We start from the raw sequence: 19,341 nt of genomic DNA, 5'->3' as shown, positions 1-19,341 counted from the left end.
TTAAAAATAAAATAAATCAAAATTCTTGGTGACAAATGCAAAAAAAAGAAAAGAAAAAGAAAAAAAAAAAGAAGGTATATGTGCCTTCCCTCTTGGGTCCTTCCTCCTCCCAACTCAACATCCCTAAGAAAGGGATTCAGGGTGAGGAGAGCTGGATTTAATATCAGCTCCACCACTCACTCACCAGGTGACCTCTGCATATGTTACTTAACCTCTCTGAACCTCTGTTCCTCATCTGTAAAATGGATACAGTAAGATACACCACAGGCTTCTGTGATGAATAAATGAGATAAAGAATGTATATGTACTCAGTTAGTGCTTGGAGAGTTCATTCAACATTGGAGAGTTCAGTCAGCATCTACTCTTTCATTCCTCCCCTTGCCCCTAAGACCATGAGCCTTCTCCCCATGCCTTCTGGAGACTAGACACCTGGGTTGGGCTGTTTCCCTCTGCCCTGTGTACCAATCAATCAGTCCACCATGCAGAAAGTATTTATTAGACCCTGCCTTTAAGTAACCAATGCAAACAACAAGTATGAAAGTGTGAGGGGATGACTTGGCCAGCTAGGGAAGGTGGCTGGTCACTCAGATGAGGTGGCTTTATTGTGGTGCTTCATCACAGCCTGGCACCTGGTTCTTGACTACATGTGCATGCCATGGACAAATCAATCTCAGGATGGCCTAACATGAACTGGACACACAAACAATAGTGTACTAAACCAAAATGCCAGCTTAGTAATTTACAGAGCCACAGTCCCCAGGCACAAGGACACAACTCTCCTGGGGACCTCAGAATGTAATTATCAAGTGTGGAATCAGAACAAGGCCAGGGCCTTGGATGATCTCATGGCTGGATGACAGCCTGAGGCATCCATGCCACCTCATGACACACCTGTTGCGTAGCCCAGCCCCTGATGTTTCCAGGATAGGGCACCAACTCTCCGGCACAGCACCAAGTTGGGTCTTCCAGGATGCCCCCTTTATAAAGAGAAAGAGATTTCCCTTGTGTTAGCATTTCCCCTATGTTTTCCCTCAGGCAGAAGACGATGCAGTCGCTTCGATAAAATGCAATCACAAACTTAACTTTCCCTCTGAAGTTTCACCCAGGTCTCCTTAATTGGATTTGAGATAGTCACAATCTCCTAGGTAATTTCTGCAGAGGGCTGATATCCTCTCCTAAACTGAGTTTCTTCTTAATTGAATTCTCAGAAGGTGATGTTAACTTCAAGGCACATAGCTATCAGGCCTGAGTCCCACCCACGTGGGGCAGTATTAGAGGACACAGGAGGAAAATGTAGACCCAAACAGCTCCCACCCCTAAATGTCATATAACCCACAGGGAAAACAAAATGAACAGTCAAAAGACAATCCAGGATTAAACGGTGTGTCTGACTGTGTGGGTCTGATTGTGAAGAGTGTTCAAATTCTGAGAAGAGACAGCTTAGGGGGCCCTAAAGGAGTCTGGGAAGGCTTTGGCGGAAAGGTAGAATCTAAGCCACCCTGTGAAGCTCTGCGAACAGCTGATTGACATAAGAAAAGCAGGGGAGGTGGCATATTCCAAGGGCAAGAGATGGGTTGGAAAACCAAACATCAAATTAGTGTAGCTGGAGGAAGGACAGATATGCCAGATCAAGACCCCAGTCCCATATGAACGCCTTCCCAGTTCATATGGGAAGTTCACTCTTTCACTCACACTGCTTCTGCTGATCTTCTCACACATAAACTGGGTTTGTCGAGAAACCAGTGGCATCTTGATCCACTCCCCTCAAACACATACACAAACACACACTTTTGTCCCGCGGCAGAGCTAACAGTCAGCCAGACAGGAAAGCCCTGTCAGAGAGGGAGGGCAGGAAGACTCCCGCCCAGACCAGGAGGGGCAGGTCTAGGCCTTCCACCTGCTGTGCTGATCACATGCCTGATTCAGCTTGGAAACCAGTCTGGAGTGCTAGACACAACGACCTCTTCTCCTCACCTCCAAGCCCCTTGAGATTTTTCAGAAGTAATAACAGGGAGTTCCCGAGTCAGGGGCTTTCCATCTTGGCTCAGCTGCTGCCTCCCACCTCCACCCCCATTTCCCTAAGTAAGCTACCACCACCAGCAAACAAGAACCAAATGGAATTTGGCATGCGAGTTTCCAAAAGAATGAGGACTTGAAGACAAATGTCCCCTGAGCCCATTCTGGGAGTTTAGTTAAGGGACCAAACACTAGATGCTGCCAAAACAGAATGGTCTCCATTAGTACTAGTCTAAAGTAGAAGCTCAGAATGAGAAGGGGGCTCCCAAATTTCCAAGACTCCAAAGCCACTGGTGTCCCTTCCGCAGGAACTACACCTTGGAAATAAGACAACTGCCCTTCTGCTTTCTGAAACTGCCTGATCCTTTGACAGGGCTGAGGACTCAGCGGGAGGGAGCTCCTGCTGACCCTGGCACCACCAAGGCTGTCTGGATCTGAGGCTAGCCCTATAGGGTGGTGAGCTGGCAGGCCAGGCTGCACCCTAGGAAAGAGGGAGTGGGCCCGAGGGAGCCAGCTGTCGGTTCAGGCTGTGAATAACGGGGATCTCATCACCGCCCCCGAACTGCAGGGGCAGGAGCACCCGGCACAGGGACTGACTAAGAGAGCAGGTCCAGGCAAATGCGTGATGAGCTAGGAAGCTCCTCCAGGCTCCCACACACAGAGTAAATCCCTGGGCCTGCCTTTCAGTGTTCTGAATTTCCAGGCCTTTCTCCTCACATGACTTCTCCCTACACCACTCTGCTTCTCCAGGCTGACACGTCCTCCCCCTCTGTCACCCCCACACCCCTCTGCCCCATCCCAAAAGCCAGGTCTCTAGACTTTTCTCCACCTGACTCATGCCTCAGACATTCCTTGGCTGGATGCCTGATCTCATGTGTCACTCAAGAGGCATTTGGCACAACCTTCTTTGGAACTTCTTATCCTTATAAACCTCTGTCTTTTTTTCTGGAACAGGGCCCGAAGTCCCTCCAGGGCCAAAGCCATAATCTCTAGCCCAGCATCTCTACATGCCCCACTGGCAAAAAACACAATGAAAGCAGCTCTCCAGGAATGCTTGCAGATGATAATTTTGGTAAGACCATCATTCTTCCAGGTCTCTCTCAAGGGCCAGCTCCCACAGGGAGCCTTCCTGAGCATTTCGCCAGTAGCTCTCTCGAGGCATTCAAGGCATGTTCTGGCTCCTCCCATCCTGAAGGTGAAAACAGTTCCTCCATACCTTTTCTAACCAACTCAGAGCCCTGCCTGAAGTCCAAGGTCAGCAGAAAACCAGCCCACAGACATGAACTGTGCACAAAAACTGCTCATTGAGCAAATGGGTCAAAAGGCAGCTGGGCATGTCCTCCTCCTCCACCCACCTTCAGAGACTGTAGCTCCTTGTCAGCAGGTGACCCAAGCTCAAGGCCTCAGGGAACCACTGGCCAGTCTCAGCCAGTCAAGTAGACTCCTAGTGTGATAAGAGAATCCCTGACTCCAATAGCAGCCCCATGACAGGCAGGTGCTTGAAAGTCCACAACGCTTGCTCAACTGGTCTAAGGACCTACCTAATCTCAGAAGAGCTAGTTAAAACAAAATCAAACCGGTATCCCAGAATTCCAATTCAAGATTCAAGTCATTAGAGGCGGGCCCGAGTTTCAGGATTTCTCAAAAGCTTTTGCGTGAGTCTAGTGTGCACTTGGGCTGAAAACCACGGGAGCAAGGCGCAGAATGTCACGATTCTAAAGTGAGCATGACTTGAGAGGGTTTAAAACAGTAAATCGTTAAGGCCTGAGTTGGAATTCATTCCTTGTTTGGCAGCGGATTTGGAGATCAAAAATTGCCTAAATAAGTTATATTAACAGGGGCAGCACAGATCCAGACTGCCCAGCATGGGTTTTCAGATGCTCGGCATCCATCCTTCCTCCAGCATTACCAGCATAGGAGGCTGGAAGGGATCCTAGGGGCACTGCAGCCCTGTCAGGGTGTTTCTTTCTATCCCTTCCAGATGGAGACTTCTTCTGGACACTGAAAGGGGAAAGAACTTTCCCTCTGGCACCAGGCATAGTGGGGGACCCTGGGCAGGCCTCTACTCTGACCTGGCTCCCACAGGCTTCAGCTTCTGAAAATCTTGTCCTAGAACCTAGAGTTGTCTTACTTGTTTTTTGGCAGCCAACTGGCCATCTGGGGGCTGTGGCTGTACCAGCCTCAGCACAGCTAGACTTCTTTGCCAGATGTTCCTTTGGTTCTGCCCTTAGCCTCCCTATGATCCTCCTGAACTTGGCAGAAGACCCTGTTTTCCCCTCCTACAAGCTCATCTGCCTAAGGAGGCCAGAAAGGGTGCATGGGACCATTTCTCCCAGTTGTTCCCAAGTGGTGCCTAGACCCCCACCTTGCCACTGGCTCCTCCCACCCTGAAGTGTTCATATCTGGAAGATAGTTCACGATGGAGTTTCCCCAAGCTAGGGTTGTTTATCTGCTTGAGGCAGGAAGGCCCTGTCCTTCTCCTTGCCCGCTTACTCCCTGGACGGTGACCTCTCCCCGAGCATTGTTTTCTTTCCGGTGGAATTTCTGCTCTTGAGGACTCAGTGTTCTGTGTAACTCCTACCATTGCCACCACTGCCATTCCTCACATCCCGGTTTCCTCCTGTCCAGACACTGCTGGCCACCAGCCAGGACCTTGACTATTCATGGAGAGACAGGGGCTGAGGACAGCAAAGGGTAGAAGCAGGAAGTGGGAAGCTAATGTTCCTCTTTGGTCAGAGCCTTGGGGCCTTCTCTGTGGGGCCTGCAGTATGCGCAGTGGGGCAGTGTGAGCTCAGAGAGCCAGCCCAGGGTGGACAATGAGGAAGTTCCACTCGAATGGGGACACACCTCACAACTTTGGACTTCACACCCCTCAATCAATTTCTTCCTAGATTTGTACAAGACCAACTTGGTGCTAAGGAAAGCAAGGAGCCCAGACAGAGAAGCCAAGATTGAGGCCATTCTCTAATGTGGTCATAGGGCAAGGGATGGTGGGCAGGACTGCTCACCCTGTGCCAACTCCCCTGCCCATGGCGCTTCCTGTGGGTTTGAGCAAGGTGGGGAAAGGGGCAAGTGTGAAGGGGGTTGGCTCCCCTCTCTTGTATGAGGCCCTAGCCCACATGCCAGCTCCAGGAGAGAGTCCAAGTCTCATTTCTGGATTATTAAATGCACCCCAGGTCAGCCTGCCCTTCCAGCCCCAGAGCCCTTTGTCAGGTGTGAACTGTCTCATATCTGCCACCTCAGCTTCCTTCACCCCAAAAGCCCCGGCTCCCTCTCCCAGTAGCCCCCCAAGGCAGAACTGCGATGTGATTAACAGTTACTCCTTCTGCCTGCATCAGCCTTTACTCATACATCCTTATTAGCTCCTGACACAAATTGAGGGGGGAGGGGGGCACAGCAAGCCCCCCTCTCAAGCAAAGGACTCAGGAGGAGGACATGTTATAATTCTGGGTCCTGGGAACAGGAGAGGCAGCAGGCATTGCTAGACTTGAGCATCTGCTTTAGTTCAAAGTTTTAACACGGTGATAAAGCTTTTGCCAGGCATCCACAGTACCACATGAGCCAGAGCCCATGATGGCCTTTCTTGCCCCTGTGCGGACCCTACCCAGCCCCATCTGATGAGTGTCTGGGGTTCTTTACCTGATGACCTGATTAGCTAACCCTTCTCTAGGACAGGAGTCCCTATCTCTACCCTCAGGAAGCCAAGGGGCTCAAGAGAAAACACATAAGGAAAAAAAATTTTTTTTTAAGTCAGCTGAAATTTCTGATCACTCTCTTTCTATAGATACATACAGTTGTTCATGTCGTTCATGCTATCCTTTGAAATCCTAACATTGCTATGGACATAGCATCATTTTCCTCATTTTGCAGAAGAGAGAAAGCTGAGGCTCAGGGTTATAAAGGAAGTCGCCCAGAGTTTCCTGCTAGTCTTCAGGCTACGTCTGCCTCTTTCTACAGTAAACCTCTTAATCAGACCCATGGCATCTGTCTGAGGAGACTGAGGCTCTAGGAAGGTAAAGTGATTTGCTCACTGTTACCAGCCACCCTGGTAACTGGAGCCAGGACTGTCTGGTCACAGGGATGACCATCAGAGGATCCTGTGTTGAGAGCAAACCCAGCTCAGCAAGCAGGTATGATCGAATATTTGGCAGGAAGGGAAAGGTGATCTTCCGCGGAGGTGGGTCTCCTTGGGCTGCCTTTCCTAATCAGAGTGGGCTCTCTGAGGTCAGGAGAAGGAGGCAGTAGTGGGGATCCAAGGGGCCGAAGGCAGCGACAAGGAGGATCTGGGTCCTCTGGAGAAAGGAGTAGGCACAGGAAACAGGAGATGAGGAAGTGGGAGTGGGCAGAGTTGGGAAAGTCCTTACATGTGGCCTCCGGGGGTAGAGGGTCTGCTTAGGACAGTGACTACAGTGTAAGTTCCTTGAAGACGAGACAGTGCCCACCCTCCACATCTCTGAATGTCACATCAAACCCAGCCCAGAAGAATCCCCAAAGAAGCTGCTCCAGGAACAGCTGTGTTGGAGGATGAGGGAAGACAGCTGTCCCCATGACCTCCTTTACCAGGCTAAGGTCCTCCTGTTCCCTTTCTCTCACACCTTATACCCAATCTCCCCAGCCCTTACAGCCTAAAACTACATGAGGGGTACAGTAGATCACAGCAAGCCAGCAGCCCAACTGTGTTACCGCCAGCCAAGCCAGCTGAGGTAGGTCAGGGTGATTCAGATGAAGAGACATGCAGAGAGGGCCTGCTTCCTTATGGTGAGGAAGTAAGGAAGAAGAAACAGTCCCTAGCTCTCCAGTGACAAATTCCATCTGAGCTGCATCACCAGGCTGCTTCATCCCTGGGACCTCCACCACTCACAGTCCTCCCACAGGTCTTCCACTGACTCAGGGTCATTGTCTTTCTGGGCATCTGCCCAGTCCAGTACACTGGTTGTGTCCAGAGTCAGGATCCAGACGAGAACGAGAATACGCATTTCAAGGAGATGAGAAGAGAATAGAGAAAGCACAGAGACCCATAACATGAAAACCCATGAAGAGAACAAGATGGAAATGGGATGCTTCAGGCAAAAGGGGAGAGATTTCTCCCTAGAGATGAAGACAGGTGGAGAGAGGATAGGAGTGCCTTTTTTAATCCCTTCCCCTCCTGAGCTCTGTGCCTCCCCCACCAACCTCCTCCATATTGCCCTATGCTTCTCTGCTGAGACCACCCTGACTCTTCCTTCTAACTCAGCATTAGTCCCTCTTCCTCCGGGAAGACTTCCCTCTGCCTACACCCTGATAGCCTAAGTCTTACAATGTAGCATACAGTTTTACGTTTTTATCTAATTATTGCATGTACATACTCTTCTGTCTCAGTAAGTGTGTCTATGTTTAGGGAAGAAAGAAGTTTGTATTTCTCTGAATCACACCACTGAGTGTTAATTATCAATAAATATTTTGCCATTTCAGGGAAACCAAGATTCACATAACAGCCAGGGTAAAATAAAACGAAGTTACAAAAGGAGATTCAGGAATTTAGAGAATGAGGAACAAGTTCTGATAAACACGAGAGAAGTGAAACAGAGTTAGAATCAGAGACATAGGTGAAGAGAAGTGAAATAAAAGACAGAATCCGAGCAGGGTGGCCTCTGGGTGCCCTGAGGCCTGCATTGCCACATTCTGACTGACACCATCAGGTTCTGTGGTCCTATTGACCCCAGAAACCATACACTCCACCCTTCCCCACCCCAAACTTCCCCTTGTGGCTATACTGGGCCCCATTCACTCCCTCTGTCTCTTTACCCCAAGAGAGGAGGCTCATTCTTGCCTGGGGTTGGGGAGGAGGTCTGTAAGTCTCTGGTGCTTACTGAACACTGACATTATGAGAGCCCCCTGCCCCCCGCTCACCAACAGATATTGCCCTCTTACCTCTCTCTTGGAAATAAGGATAACTAAGACATGGCAATGGCCACAGTAAGTTTAAGGATGAGTACAGAAATGACTGTAAGACAAGGAGATGTACATAAAAGTGGTTAAAGTGTTACGGGGTGTTATAGGGGAATCGACAAGAGATAGAAGACATGGTGGCAGAGAACAGGTCAAGAGAACTAACACTCGAAGAGCAGGCCAAGCTCAGCTCTATTTCTACTTGTTGGTAAAACAAGCCCACCGCCAACTTTCTGGTATGCTGAAGGAGTCAGGACATGTGTCAAATGTCAGTGGGGGTTCCCCTGTGACCCTTCCACCAGAAAGGAAAATCTTCTTGTGATCTAAAACCTGCAAAGTTGGCCAGTGGGAGCATGTCAGGACTGGGGTTGAAGCAGAAAGTTCTGGCCTGAAATGGACAAGAGAGGCTGGCAGCCATTCTCTCAAATAACCAGCTAATCCACTTCTCAGGCATTTAATCCACTCCACTAATTACTGAGGGAAGTAAAAGAGAATGCCTAAAACAAGGAGCTTGTGTTGTACCAAATTAACAGCTCAAGCTGTCCAGGTTCCTATCCTGGCTCTGCCCCGACCAAGAGTGGCTGCCGCTTAGTGAGAGCCCAGAATATGTTAGACATTGACAGGCAATACTTCGTTTACTCCTCACAACAACCTTGAAAGATGGAAGTCATTATCTACCTATCTATAAATCCCCATTTACATACTCATCTACAAATAAGAAAACTGAGGGTCACGGAAGTTTTGCCTAAAGACACACAACCAGCTAAGTGCCAGACCTGTGACTAGGCTGGGTCTGTCTGCACCAATGAGCACTGTTCCCCCACTATGTGGCCTCAAACACATAATTCAGCCTCTCGGGACCTCAGGGCCCACAGCTGCAGATTCAGAGGACCTGATTAAGTAGTTCTTTGAGCCCTCCCTGCCCCTGAAACTAGATATAAATGGAGAAAAAAGCAACTGTGGAAAGCAGGGGCTACGTTGGAGGGAGGCAGGTTTTAGTGTTATGGGAGTTTAAAGAGAGATGGCTGATGGGGGCTGGAGAAGATGAAAAGGGGAGAGGTTATGGAGGCAGAAGAAAGGTAAATAAGGCATGGCATCAGGGTGAGGAAGGACCTTGGATAGGCCAAGGCAGACCCATTTCTGTCAGGCTGTCCCATGGCCATGATCTTAAGAGGCTGAGACACACAGGCCTTGCCCAAGCTCACTCCTATGAAAGGGGCAGAGTAAGCCCAGACCAAACACAGGCTATTTTTGGTGTTGTGTTGTTTGGAGAGCAACCAGGCCAGAAATAGTGCTGTGAGTTAGAAGGACCCTGTCCTTTTCTCACCCCCAGCTCTCCCAGTGAAATCACCAAGAATCAGGAGGCCGGCTCCAACATTCCAGGGAGCCTGTGTAACTGATAGCAGGCAGCACGCTCCTTCCCACAGGAAGGCTTGGAACAGAACATTTGACTGTAAAAGGGATTCTGGAAGAGGAGAGGAGAGGGAAAAAGAAATTGAGTCATAGAGAGCAGAAAAGAGAGAGTGGGAAAAGGGGAAGAGAGCTCATATGGCCAAGACTTGAGGAGGAAGGGATGGGAAATAATCTGGTAGATGGCGGGTTGAAGAGAAGAGATCAAGAAAGAGAAAGTGAAAAAGAGGAAGGGTGGCTGGTGTTGGGAGAGTGACAGAGGAGCAGAGGGGAAGAGCCAAGATCAAGCAAGAAGGCAGCTGGAGGGAAAAAGGTGAAGGGTTAGAGGTTGAGACCAGTGGCCCCCAACGCCCAAACTGAACCTGGGCTTGTGGGGTATGGGGGGTGGAGGAGGACAGTCATGGAAAATGTGAGTCTGGTCTAGTTACCTGCTGAGGGGCAGATGAAAACATCTTTCTCAGTTGGCTGGAACTGGAACTTCCCCCAGAAATCCACAACCCTGTAACTCACTCTCTTATCTCTGACTCTCCGGGAATCAGAGATCCAGCTATTTCAACAGCAGGGACTTTTCTCACTCTGTCCATTTGACCCCTTACAAAAGAGTCAAGGTTTGAAATTGGTAATTGGGTTGAGGCTGTTAGTTTGGGGTTCAGGGAAAGGAGAGAAAGTGACAGCCACTTGAGTCAGGCTTGATTCTGAGAAAGGCATTGCAAGGAGGTCTCCTGGGGGGCAGTGGGTGGTCGGGTAGCACCCTGATTTGTGGAAGGTCTCCAGAAGTCATTCAAGGTGGAGGCAAGGCCATTTTACAGAGACAACTGGCAGGGATCAAGGTCAAGTCTGGGTTTAGATCATCTAGTGTCCTCAGTTCATCAGAAACTCTAGCATGGGATCCAGGCTTTGCCTCAGTTTCTAATATGCATCCACCAGATGCCTACAAGTCCCTTCAAGTTGGGGGAAAGACCCCTTAGTTAGTCTACCCTTTCTGTTTCCAAAGTATAGTGCCCGCTCCTTCCCCAATAGTACACAAAGCTGCCCTGCCTCTCCCCTCTCCCCAGGCTCCTGTGCCTGAGAACGAAATGTCTTTTCTAGAAGGATTATCCATCAGGTCCAAGAGTGGGGACAGAGTTGGTCGCTGCCTTGGCAGGTCCCAGGCCATCCACAGAAAACAGCAGGGGCTTTTATGCCTGAGGCCTGGCAAGGCAAGGGACAAGGGCTCCTGGAATAACAGAGGGAGCAAGGGAAGGAGGCTTAACTGAAGTGACTGGAGAGACTGGGCAGTGAAGTGCCTCAAAGGAGCTGATTCAGGCAATGTCTCGATCCTCTGCTCTTCCAACTTGGGACTTGGGACTCCCAGTCCAGACTCCCAAGTCCCTGTCTCCCTTTTACCCCCAAGGGTGGAAGGCGAGGCACTAGGGGCATTTCTGGAGGTAGAAGATGAGTGGGGGGCTGGACTTCTGTCTTCTCCACCCAAGAGAGGTCAGGGATAATTGCTTCCACCTCATGGCTAATTACTCTTTCAGGGACTCCAAACCACAACTAAGAAAAAGAAAAGTTATCAACAAGAATCAGCTAAATGGGAACAGTCCTGTAACACTGGTCAGCAATCCTAACCTTCCAACCAAGGTTGCCCCTTTTTCCCTGACACCCTACATCCCCACCTGACTCCCAGGGGCAACGGAGAAAACAAAGACAGAAGCAGAGTAAACTTGGAAAAGCCATCCAGCTGTGGTTGCCCTTGGTATCCGTTTACTGAAAAAATCCAAAACAAATATCCTGACGCTTCCGCCCACTTTAACTTCCTGTGAATCTGCTATCAGCTGTCTCCATGGATACTTCCCAGTTGAACACCACCACCTGCACAAATCATGACAGTGTGTGGACCCTCAGGTCAAGTGCAAGACCTCTTGGCACCCAGCCCCTGGATGTTGTCCACAACATCCAGGTCACACAGCCAAGGGTACCTGGCCCCACCAGGCCCCCAAATGTACTAGTCCAGTCCCTAGAGGCAATTTCTACCCTCTATAGAATTCTTGGGTCACTCTTCCATTTTTAACCAATGCCCTAAGAGCATACCCACAAACCCGCCAGGAATTGATGTCCTCACTTCTATCCCTACTCCCACTGCTCCAGTCCTCCATGTGTCTGCATCTGGAGGAAAAGGATAAGGTTTAATTCTCCCCAGTCACAGCTGGCAGCTCAGAGAAATGAAACTTACACATTGAGCTCTTAATTCCTTGGCAAGACTTTACCACAGTAACCTCTGGTCCCTTTCAGCCTCCACCACTCACCTAGCACACCTCAAACCCCTGCCAGACAGGGCTGTTGACACAAAAGAGAGCCCTCAGGGGCACCTAAATAGTCTGGACACACGGGGGAGTCAGCCATGCATCATCCAACACTCGGAAGGGAAGAAGGAAAGACAGGAGGGAGTCCTTTGCCAGGTTCATGTCCTAAACAGTCAAAACCCAGACAATCACATGGCACGCTCCGTGCCCTGTGGCTGCTGGGATGTGGCCAAGAGGAGGGAGGGGCATTCTTCTCAGGTTGCTCGGCACATGGGGTAGACAGTGCTGGCAGACAAAAGTCCACAGGATTGTTAGCTTCTTTTATAACTTGTGGTGAACCATTTCTCCAAAGGAAAAGGAGGAAATGTGAACTGTTCTTCCCCAAGCTGAGCACTAGGGAAGGTGATCTCAAACACTGGGCATCTGGGGGCATCTGGGGCCATCTGGCACTGCCAGGGGTCAGGATAGCATAATATTCAATGAAAGAAGGACACAGGCAGAGGGCAGCAAAATCAGGGAAAGTCCTTGGACCAAGGCAGTTTGGGTTTGCTCAATTGTTCCTGAGCCCTCTCACACACGTACACACACACAGCAGCACGCACACACATGCCTCAGCAAGTCAGACTTCCAGAGCCAGAAAGTGGGTGGGGGCTGAGCCATGAGTTAATCTATTTCCTGTCTACTTCTGGTATAAAAGAAGGCACAGCCTCCTTAACGGCACAGCTGCATCTGGCTACAGGGCCAAGGGCACTGTCAAGAGAGATACATCCCTTCTCCAGCAGCAAAATCGCCACAATCAGCAGCAGCAGCAGCAGCAGCAGCAGCAGGACAAACCACCAGTCACAAGGCACCCTGAGAATTTCAGGTAAGAGAAAAACAAACTCTCCATCTCTTACCTTGGGTTAAAGTGGAGAACGTCCCTCTGCAGAATCTCCTCTGTCCAAGATCCCCGTTTTCCCTCTGTTTATCCCCACTCTGCCAAACATCAGCCCTAAGTTGACCCTGCCAAAACAACGATTGCAGAATCTGAACCCATCATGGTTTCTTAATGGATCTTGGCCTCATGTTCATTTAACATTTGCCAGCAGCAAACATAGGAAGCATGGCCCACGGCTTGGATATCATCTTCCCTCCCCACTCACAATTCTTCAAGAACTACTGCCTCATCAAGTCCTTTCTCATGTGCTCTAGGATGCAGATGTCTCCAGTCTTTGCCTGCTTAGCCCTGGGCCTAGCCCTCATTTTTGGTGAAGTGTCCACCTCATACCATCATCAGTCTCCGGCGGCCCATCTGGTCACAGACTTTGGAGTGAAGGTGTTTCAGCAGGTGGCACAGGCTTCCAAGGACCGCAATGTGGTTTTCTCACCCTATGGGGTGGCCTCGGTCCTGGCCATGCTGCAGCTGACAACAGGAGGAGAAACCAGGCAGCAGATCCAAGAGGCAATGCAATTCGAGATTGAAGGTAAGGGATGAGGAAGAGTAGGAAGCAGGCATTCATGCAGTCTTCATAGAACTGGGGTGTAACCAACCAGAAGCAGAGAAAAGGCTGACTCCAGCTTAGCCAACCCAATGCCTGTACCGCTATGCCATAGAGACCACCACATCTTCTTTCCACCATACCTGTGTCAGGTGGCCCTTGGCCAGTCAAAGGATATACAGGCCAGTGGATTTGGAATAAAACAGCCTTGCCTCACCATCGTTAACAAACTGCACAACTTTAACCCCTCTGAAGCTCAGTTTTCTCATCTACAAAATGGGGATGGTCAAAGTACCTACTACAGAAGGCTGCTGTAAAGATTAAATAGAACTGTGCATATGAAATGCTTAGCACAGCTGCTATTATTATTATTATGAGAAAAAAATTAAAGGTTCATAACATAAAAACAGAAAAATATTCTAACCCAAACAAAGGGTTAGGGCCTGATATTTTTAAGGAAAAGAGGGAGATGCAGAAGAGATTAAGGTCTGGAAAGAAATCTCCCGCCAGAGACAATTTGAGGAGCAGAAGAGCCCCATCCATAAGGGCAGGGTAAGGCCCCTCATGGAGGAAGTTGGCTCAGCTAGGAGAGCTGGCTGAACAGGAGCCTGATGTATCCTTTCCTCTCTCGGCATAGGGAAGGGCATAGCCCCTGCCCTCCGTCAACTGTACAAGGAACTCATGGGTCCATGGAACAAGGATGAGATCAGCATAGCCGATGCCATCTTCGTCCAGCGAGATCTGAAGCTGATCCAAGGCTTCATGCCTTACTTCTTCAGGCTGTTCCGGACCACAGTCAAGCAGGTGGACTTTTCAGAGATGGAAAGAGCCAGGTTCATTGTCAATGACTGGGTGAAGAGACATACAAAAGGTGAGTAGGCAGGGAAAGGAGGCCCATCCCAAAGGCCTGTCAAAAAAGGGGATTTGGAAACAAATCCCAAATATCCAACCTCTCTCTTTTGGCATTCTCTTCTCTGTAGACAGAAGATCAAGTGCTTTAAGAATCAAAGTGTCATGTTTCATAATTAGTTAGGCCTTATCATGAACCAACTCTAAAGGCATCCCTAGAAAGTGTTGTGAGATTTCATTAGAACAGTAATAGCCATGATGAGAAGCACACACAGTCCTTCAGATTGCAGCTTAGGGGGCAAAGTAAAGGAAGACTTAAGTTTCCAGATCTGATCCCAGACAGGATCCCAGGCCCAAGAAAGTGCGGTGATCTGGGAAGTTTTCTGAGACCCCTTAGGAAGATGGAACAGATTGAAAACAGCCAGATTCTTTCATCTAAACCTCCAGGCTATCTTCTGACTGGATGGCTTCAACAGACATACATCTATGAGAGCCCTGGGAGCTGAAGGGAACCATCTAAGAGAATTTTAAAAAATGCTTATCTCATGATCATCTGGTTTTCTCATAGGCATGATCAGCGACTTACTTGGTGAAGGAACAGTGGACCAGCTGACACGCCTGGTGCTGGTGAATGCCCTGTATTTCAATGGGCACTGGAAGACACCCTTCCCAGAATCAGACACCCACCACCGCATCTTCCACAAGTCTGATGGCAGCACCATCTCAGTGCCCATGATGGCTCAGACCAACAAGTTCAACTACAGTAAGTACAAGACTCCCTTCCCCAAGTCCCACACCTATTGGACCTCATCCCTGGGTGTTCGCCTCCAAAGAAGGAGAAACCATAGACATACTCTAGCATTAACAGACTTCCCAAGTAGGAAACACTAGGAGGAGCAGAAAGTAGCTTTATCTCATGCGAGATGAAGCTGAAATCCAGCAGTTCTCTCAGGCTCACATTTGAGCACTTGACCCCTGTCTCTCATCCTCATGTGTTTCTAGTGTGATTATCTGGGGCTCACAAACCCTACTGAAGGAAGGGTTATGTGGAAGTTGAGATTAAGGAGATGAGTATTGGAATGAATTAGTAGCTGGGTATGGGGAAGAAGGGAGTGAAGATAAAGAAGGTCAGAAATAAATACCAGAAGACACTGAATTGGCAGAACAAAAGAGAAACAGGAATGAAAACATAGACTAGGAGAGTGATAGGTGTGGGAGCCTCCAAAGCCAGGATGGAGAGCTAGCTTCCAGAAAGAGTGAAGGGAACAGGAAAACCGATTGAAAAACCAGTGCCAGGTTAGAATCAACAAGAGCTGGAGCCATTTTCAATGCATCATCTTGGTGTCTTCACAGCTGAGTTTTCTACTCCTGATGGCCATTACTATGACATCCTGGAATTGCCCTACCATGGGGACACTCTCAGCATGTTCATTGCTGCTCCCTATGAAAAAGAGGTGCCTCTTTCTGCCCTCACCAACATTCTGGATGATCAGCTCATCAGCCAGTGGAAAGGGAATATGACCCGTCTGCCCCGCCTCCTGGTTCTGCCCAAGTAAGCCATCCCTTGCTCTCCCTGAACTTACCAATGCTCTAATTCCCTCTATCTCCTGCTTCTCCTCTCTCCTAAAAACACCATCCCTGTGTTGAGTTTCCCAAACATGATGTTTGCAGGGTAGAGGCATGTGTGGGAGGCTGATGGGAAACACTCTGGCCTGGGTTTGATTAAGATTCTTCTGATCATCCCTCCTCCCATTTCTGCTGGAGGGCAAGGAGGAGTCTTCTAGACATGCTCCCACACATACCACCCTTTGAGTATCTGGCAAAAGCCAGCCAAAGGAAAGGCTAGAGAAATGATGGAGGTGGCGGGCTAAATCTGCCTTCATTCTTTTATGAATGCCTCACTCCTGCCCCCATTTCCTCAAGTCAACATCCAAACCATGGAGACAAAAGGAATCATTTCTGCAGATGAAGCAGCCAGAACTACAGCTTCTAGCTAGATTCCAACAGAGCAGATTTTTAAAATTCTTCTGTAGAAGGAAAGAGGGTAGAGAAGGTTGAGACTGGGTAATTCCAGAATTGTAGGGAAGCCTCCCACCACACTTACCCCAAATTTTCAGATACTATAATACCAGGCTCTGGGAAAGAGGAGAATTTAGATGGTTAGCTGTCTGTCTCTGTCTCTTTCTCATGTCTCTGTCTCTCTCTCTTAAAAATTGAAGTAATTAGTTGCGCCCTGATGGGAAGCAGAGAGCACCCCAAAGCCTCGCTGTTTGAGTCCTCTTCAGGGTTAGCTCTCAGAAACACAATCTAAAGACCAGATTTTTGTTCAAATAGGCTTGCCAAAGAATTTGCCCTTGGCCCCCCAGCCAGACTGAATGAACTATTGCCTTGAGGAAAGTAATTAGTCATAGGTTTGAGGGATTTGGGGGACTGCAGAAGAATGTTCATTAATATTAGAACCTCCAGCAAGGAGAGAGACCTTGCAAACAGACTTGAAACAAGCCCTCCTTCTTCTATTTTCACATTGGTCCACATCCTGTCAGGCTGCCGGGATGATACCTGGTAGGGGACTAGAAGTGGTGCTGGTGGCCAGAGGTGGCCCGAGCTTAAGCTGTTTCCTTCTCCTGTCTACAGATTCTCTCTGGAGAGTGAAGTTGACCTCAGACAGCCCCTAGAGAACTTGGGGATGACAGACATGTTTAGTCCAAGTCAGGCAGACTTCTCAAGTTTTTCAGGTAAGAGATTTTTCTTTCATTTTCATATCCTGGTTGAATGTGGGGTCCCTAAGAAGTCAAAGGAGCTTTTCCCTGAGAACTATGGCTGATCTACTCTTGTATCCACCTGTTTCAGACCAAGAGCCTCTCTACGTATCACAGGCACTGCAAAAAGTGAAGATCGAGGTGAATGAGAAAGGCACATTGGCGTCCTCCTCTACAGGTGAGTCAGGCTCAAGTGAGGCCTGGTGAGTCTCAGCCCAAGGCTTTAGGAAGGGCTACTATGGCACCCAAACCCCTCTCCACCCTTCTCTGCCAGGCCTTTCCTAGAACAGCAGCTCTTCCTGTGCGGGGAGCATCACCCTTCCCTTTTTTTTTTATTTTTTTTTACCCTTTTCCCACTCTTGTTTCTCAGCCTAGAAAATGGGCTTACGTTCCTTGGGACCCCGATCACTCACCCAATGGCTCCTGAGATCCTTTGAATGTGAAAGGCCTCCCACAGGAAAGCCCAGGTTGTTCCTATGGTGGCTAGTCAACTTAAGGAATCTGCTTATCAGTAAACTCCAAAAAGGTTTAGATAAATGTTTGTGTGAGAGCAGCTGACAGATTCCCTACTAAACTTCTGGAGGAAATCAGGCCTCAGAGGGCCTGATTTAAGGTTCATGTCCAGCAGAACAGCAGATCCTCCTAAAAATCATCCCCCAGTGTGGCGGCCAGACAAAAGGCTGATGTCAATGGATCATTTGCGACCAGTGCGATGTCCCTCTGTTCTAAGACATTGCCCCATCTCTTCCAGCCATTACCGTCTCAGCCCGAATGGCTCCCGAGGAGATCATCATGGACAGACCCTTCCTCTTCGTGGTGCGGCATAACCCCACAGGTGAGCCCAAGGCCCATAGTGCTCCACCACTCTCCTCCTTCCATTTCTCCCATTTCGGGTGCCAGACCAGATGGGTGTGGACACCCGCTCCTAACCCAGGACTCTAGGCAAGGAATCCAACACTGTTCCACTTCCTCTCCTCAGAAGCAGTGCTCAATCACAGATACAGTGTTGTGCCAGGACCCCAGTCCTAGCTTAGTCACTAAAGCAGCTGTGACTCCAGACATCTCACTAATCTTCTCAGATCTTAGATCTTTTGTACAGTTTGAGCTTGGTGAGCTTTGCCATTCCTTCGAATTCTCATCTCCCGATTCTTCTATCCTCAGGAACAGTCCTATTCATGGGCCAAGTGATGGAACCCTGACCATGGAAAAAGAATCCTTCATCTGGGACAGAACTGGAGATGTATCAGAGAAGAAGAAATTCCGAAGAAAAGAACTCTTATTTTAATTAATCATTCTGGGGAAAGAGAAGGCATTTATTTGCTTTTTTTTTTTTTTTTTAATGGTAAATCTGCCTCCTAGACCTCAGCCTTTCCCAAGGTGGGAAAGAGGACTTTTCAATGAAACTACTCAGTGGAAATCCTGGAAGAGATCTCTGAAGCACAACTCCCTGAAGTTCTCCAAACCAGACTGTAAAAGTTGCAGAGTCACTTGTGCAGTTGCTTCTGCCCATCGCTCTGCCTGTTCGGGTCTTCAGACCTGTATCCCACTGAGGCCCTGGCAGAATGGCGCTACAAGGCTTACAGGAGCTTTTGTGTACTTGGTAGAAGCTATTTGTGTTCCAGTCACGTTGCCGTCACTCTTGCACTGTCTGCCACTGCTGAGGAGGCTGGCAGCAGGCCAGAGGCCAATGGAGGAAACACCCTTTCATTACAAGGTCTATATTCCCCCAGCTCAGAGGTACTATGGACTGGCAGAGCAACTGCCCACTCAGTACCAAGACCTACCCTGGCCTGACCGTCTCCCTCCCCAGAAACAGTGAGCATATATTATTTTGGAGTGTAGGTGACTTGTTTACTCATAGAAGCAGATTTCTGCTTCCCACAAACTTTATTTTGCAGGAATAGAGGAAGAAAGGAGATGTGTGCCTGGCTCTTGGTTCCAATCTCCTGATGGGGAGGATGGGATGGGATGCCAGGGGTGTGTTTGAATATTTATCACATTATTGTGTGCTTGTTAGAGAAAAAGAGGATTATCAAGAAAATCATATTATTTAAACTTGCTATAGTGTTCCTTTGTGGTCTGTGTCATTGCATCTCAGGAGTCTGTCTGGACACTTAACAGCTATAACACCCTCTGGGTGGCAAGCATAAGGGGCTCATACTGCCACCTTGTGGCTGCCCAAATTCCATCACTCTTCTTTCCTTGCCTTTCCACTTGATGGATTAGAACCCCTGCCAAGATTATACAACTTCAGCCCACTTTAGGGACCAAAAAGATGTGGTGTGTAAGAGAGATTAGAATGAGGACAGAGTGGTTTCAAGTTTTTCCAATATATCTAGGAGCAGGAGTACAGGGACTGCACGACCCAGTAGGACAGAATTTTCCCCAATTATAGGGTGACTCATAGCCATATTGGTGACTCACTTCAATGTGTCATTTCCGGTTGCTGTGTGTGAACAGTGGATGAGAGAGAGGATGAGAGGATGAGAGAGAGAGAGAGAGGAGAGAGAGAGAGAGAGAGAGAGAGAGAGAGAGAGAGAATATGAATGAGCAAGACAGTGAACTTGGGCTCAACTATCCTAAAGGTTAATCTTTCTGAAAACCAACTAGTTAAAG

The 19,341-nt window shown here is 48.8% G+C and overlaps 1 protein-coding gene and 1 long non-coding RNA gene across 2 annotated transcripts; one reads left to right on the top strand and one right to left on the bottom strand.

Moving 5' to 3' along the window:
- Nucleotides 1–8,348: 8,348 nt before the first annotated feature.
- LOC111746537 lies at nt 8,349–12,070 on the bottom strand. Its single transcript, XR_002783162.1, has 2 exons — nt 11,643–12,070; nt 8,349–11,502 (listed from the first exon to the last, which is right to left on the bottom strand). It is a non-coding gene; the product is annotated as an uncharacterized LOC111746537 (long non-coding RNA).
- A 210-nt stretch (nt 12,071–12,280) lies between these two features.
- SERPINE1 (serpin family E member 1) lies at nt 12,281–19,137 on the top strand. The gene is made up of 9 exons (XM_011371598.2): nt 12,281–12,504; nt 12,831–13,102; nt 13,755–13,988; nt 14,535–14,729; nt 15,320–15,518; nt 16,601–16,701; nt 16,817–16,903; nt 17,477–17,560; nt 17,887–19,137. Exons 2-9 carry the CDS (start codon nt 12,832–12,834, stop codon nt 17,922–17,924), a joined length of 1,209 nt encoding a protein of 402 aa, XP_011369900.1. The 5' UTR covers nt 12,281–12,504; nt 12,831; the 3' UTR covers nt 17,925–19,137.
- The last annotated feature ends 204 nt before the right edge of the window (nt 19,138–19,341 follow it).

This window comes from Pteropus vampyrus, unplaced genomic scaffold (assembly GCF_000151845.1).
Source record: "Pteropus vampyrus isolate Shadow unplaced genomic scaffold, Pvam_2.0 Scaffold193, whole genome shotgun sequence".
Lineage (NCBI taxonomy): Eukaryota > Metazoa > Chordata > Mammalia > Chiroptera > Pteropodidae > Pteropus > Pteropus vampyrus.
Note: the sequence above shows the minus strand (reverse complement) of the source record. Positions and strands in the feature narration are given on the sequence as shown.

Excerpts from the sequence above, each read along its gene's own strand:
- SERPINE1 (XM_011371598.2), top strand. The coding sequence starts at position 12,832 with ATGCAGATGTCTCCAGTCTTTGCCTGCTTAGCCCTGGGCCTAGCCCTC. Across the intron at positions 16,702-16,816 it reads AGACTTCTCAAGTTTTTCAG|ACCAAGAGCCTCTCTACGTA; the intron begins GTAAGAGATTTT and ends CACCTGTTTCAG. Across the intron at positions 16,904-17,476 it reads ATTGGCGTCCTCCTCTACAG|CCATTACCGTCTCAGCCCGA; the intron begins GTGAGTCAGGCT and ends CATCTCTTCCAG.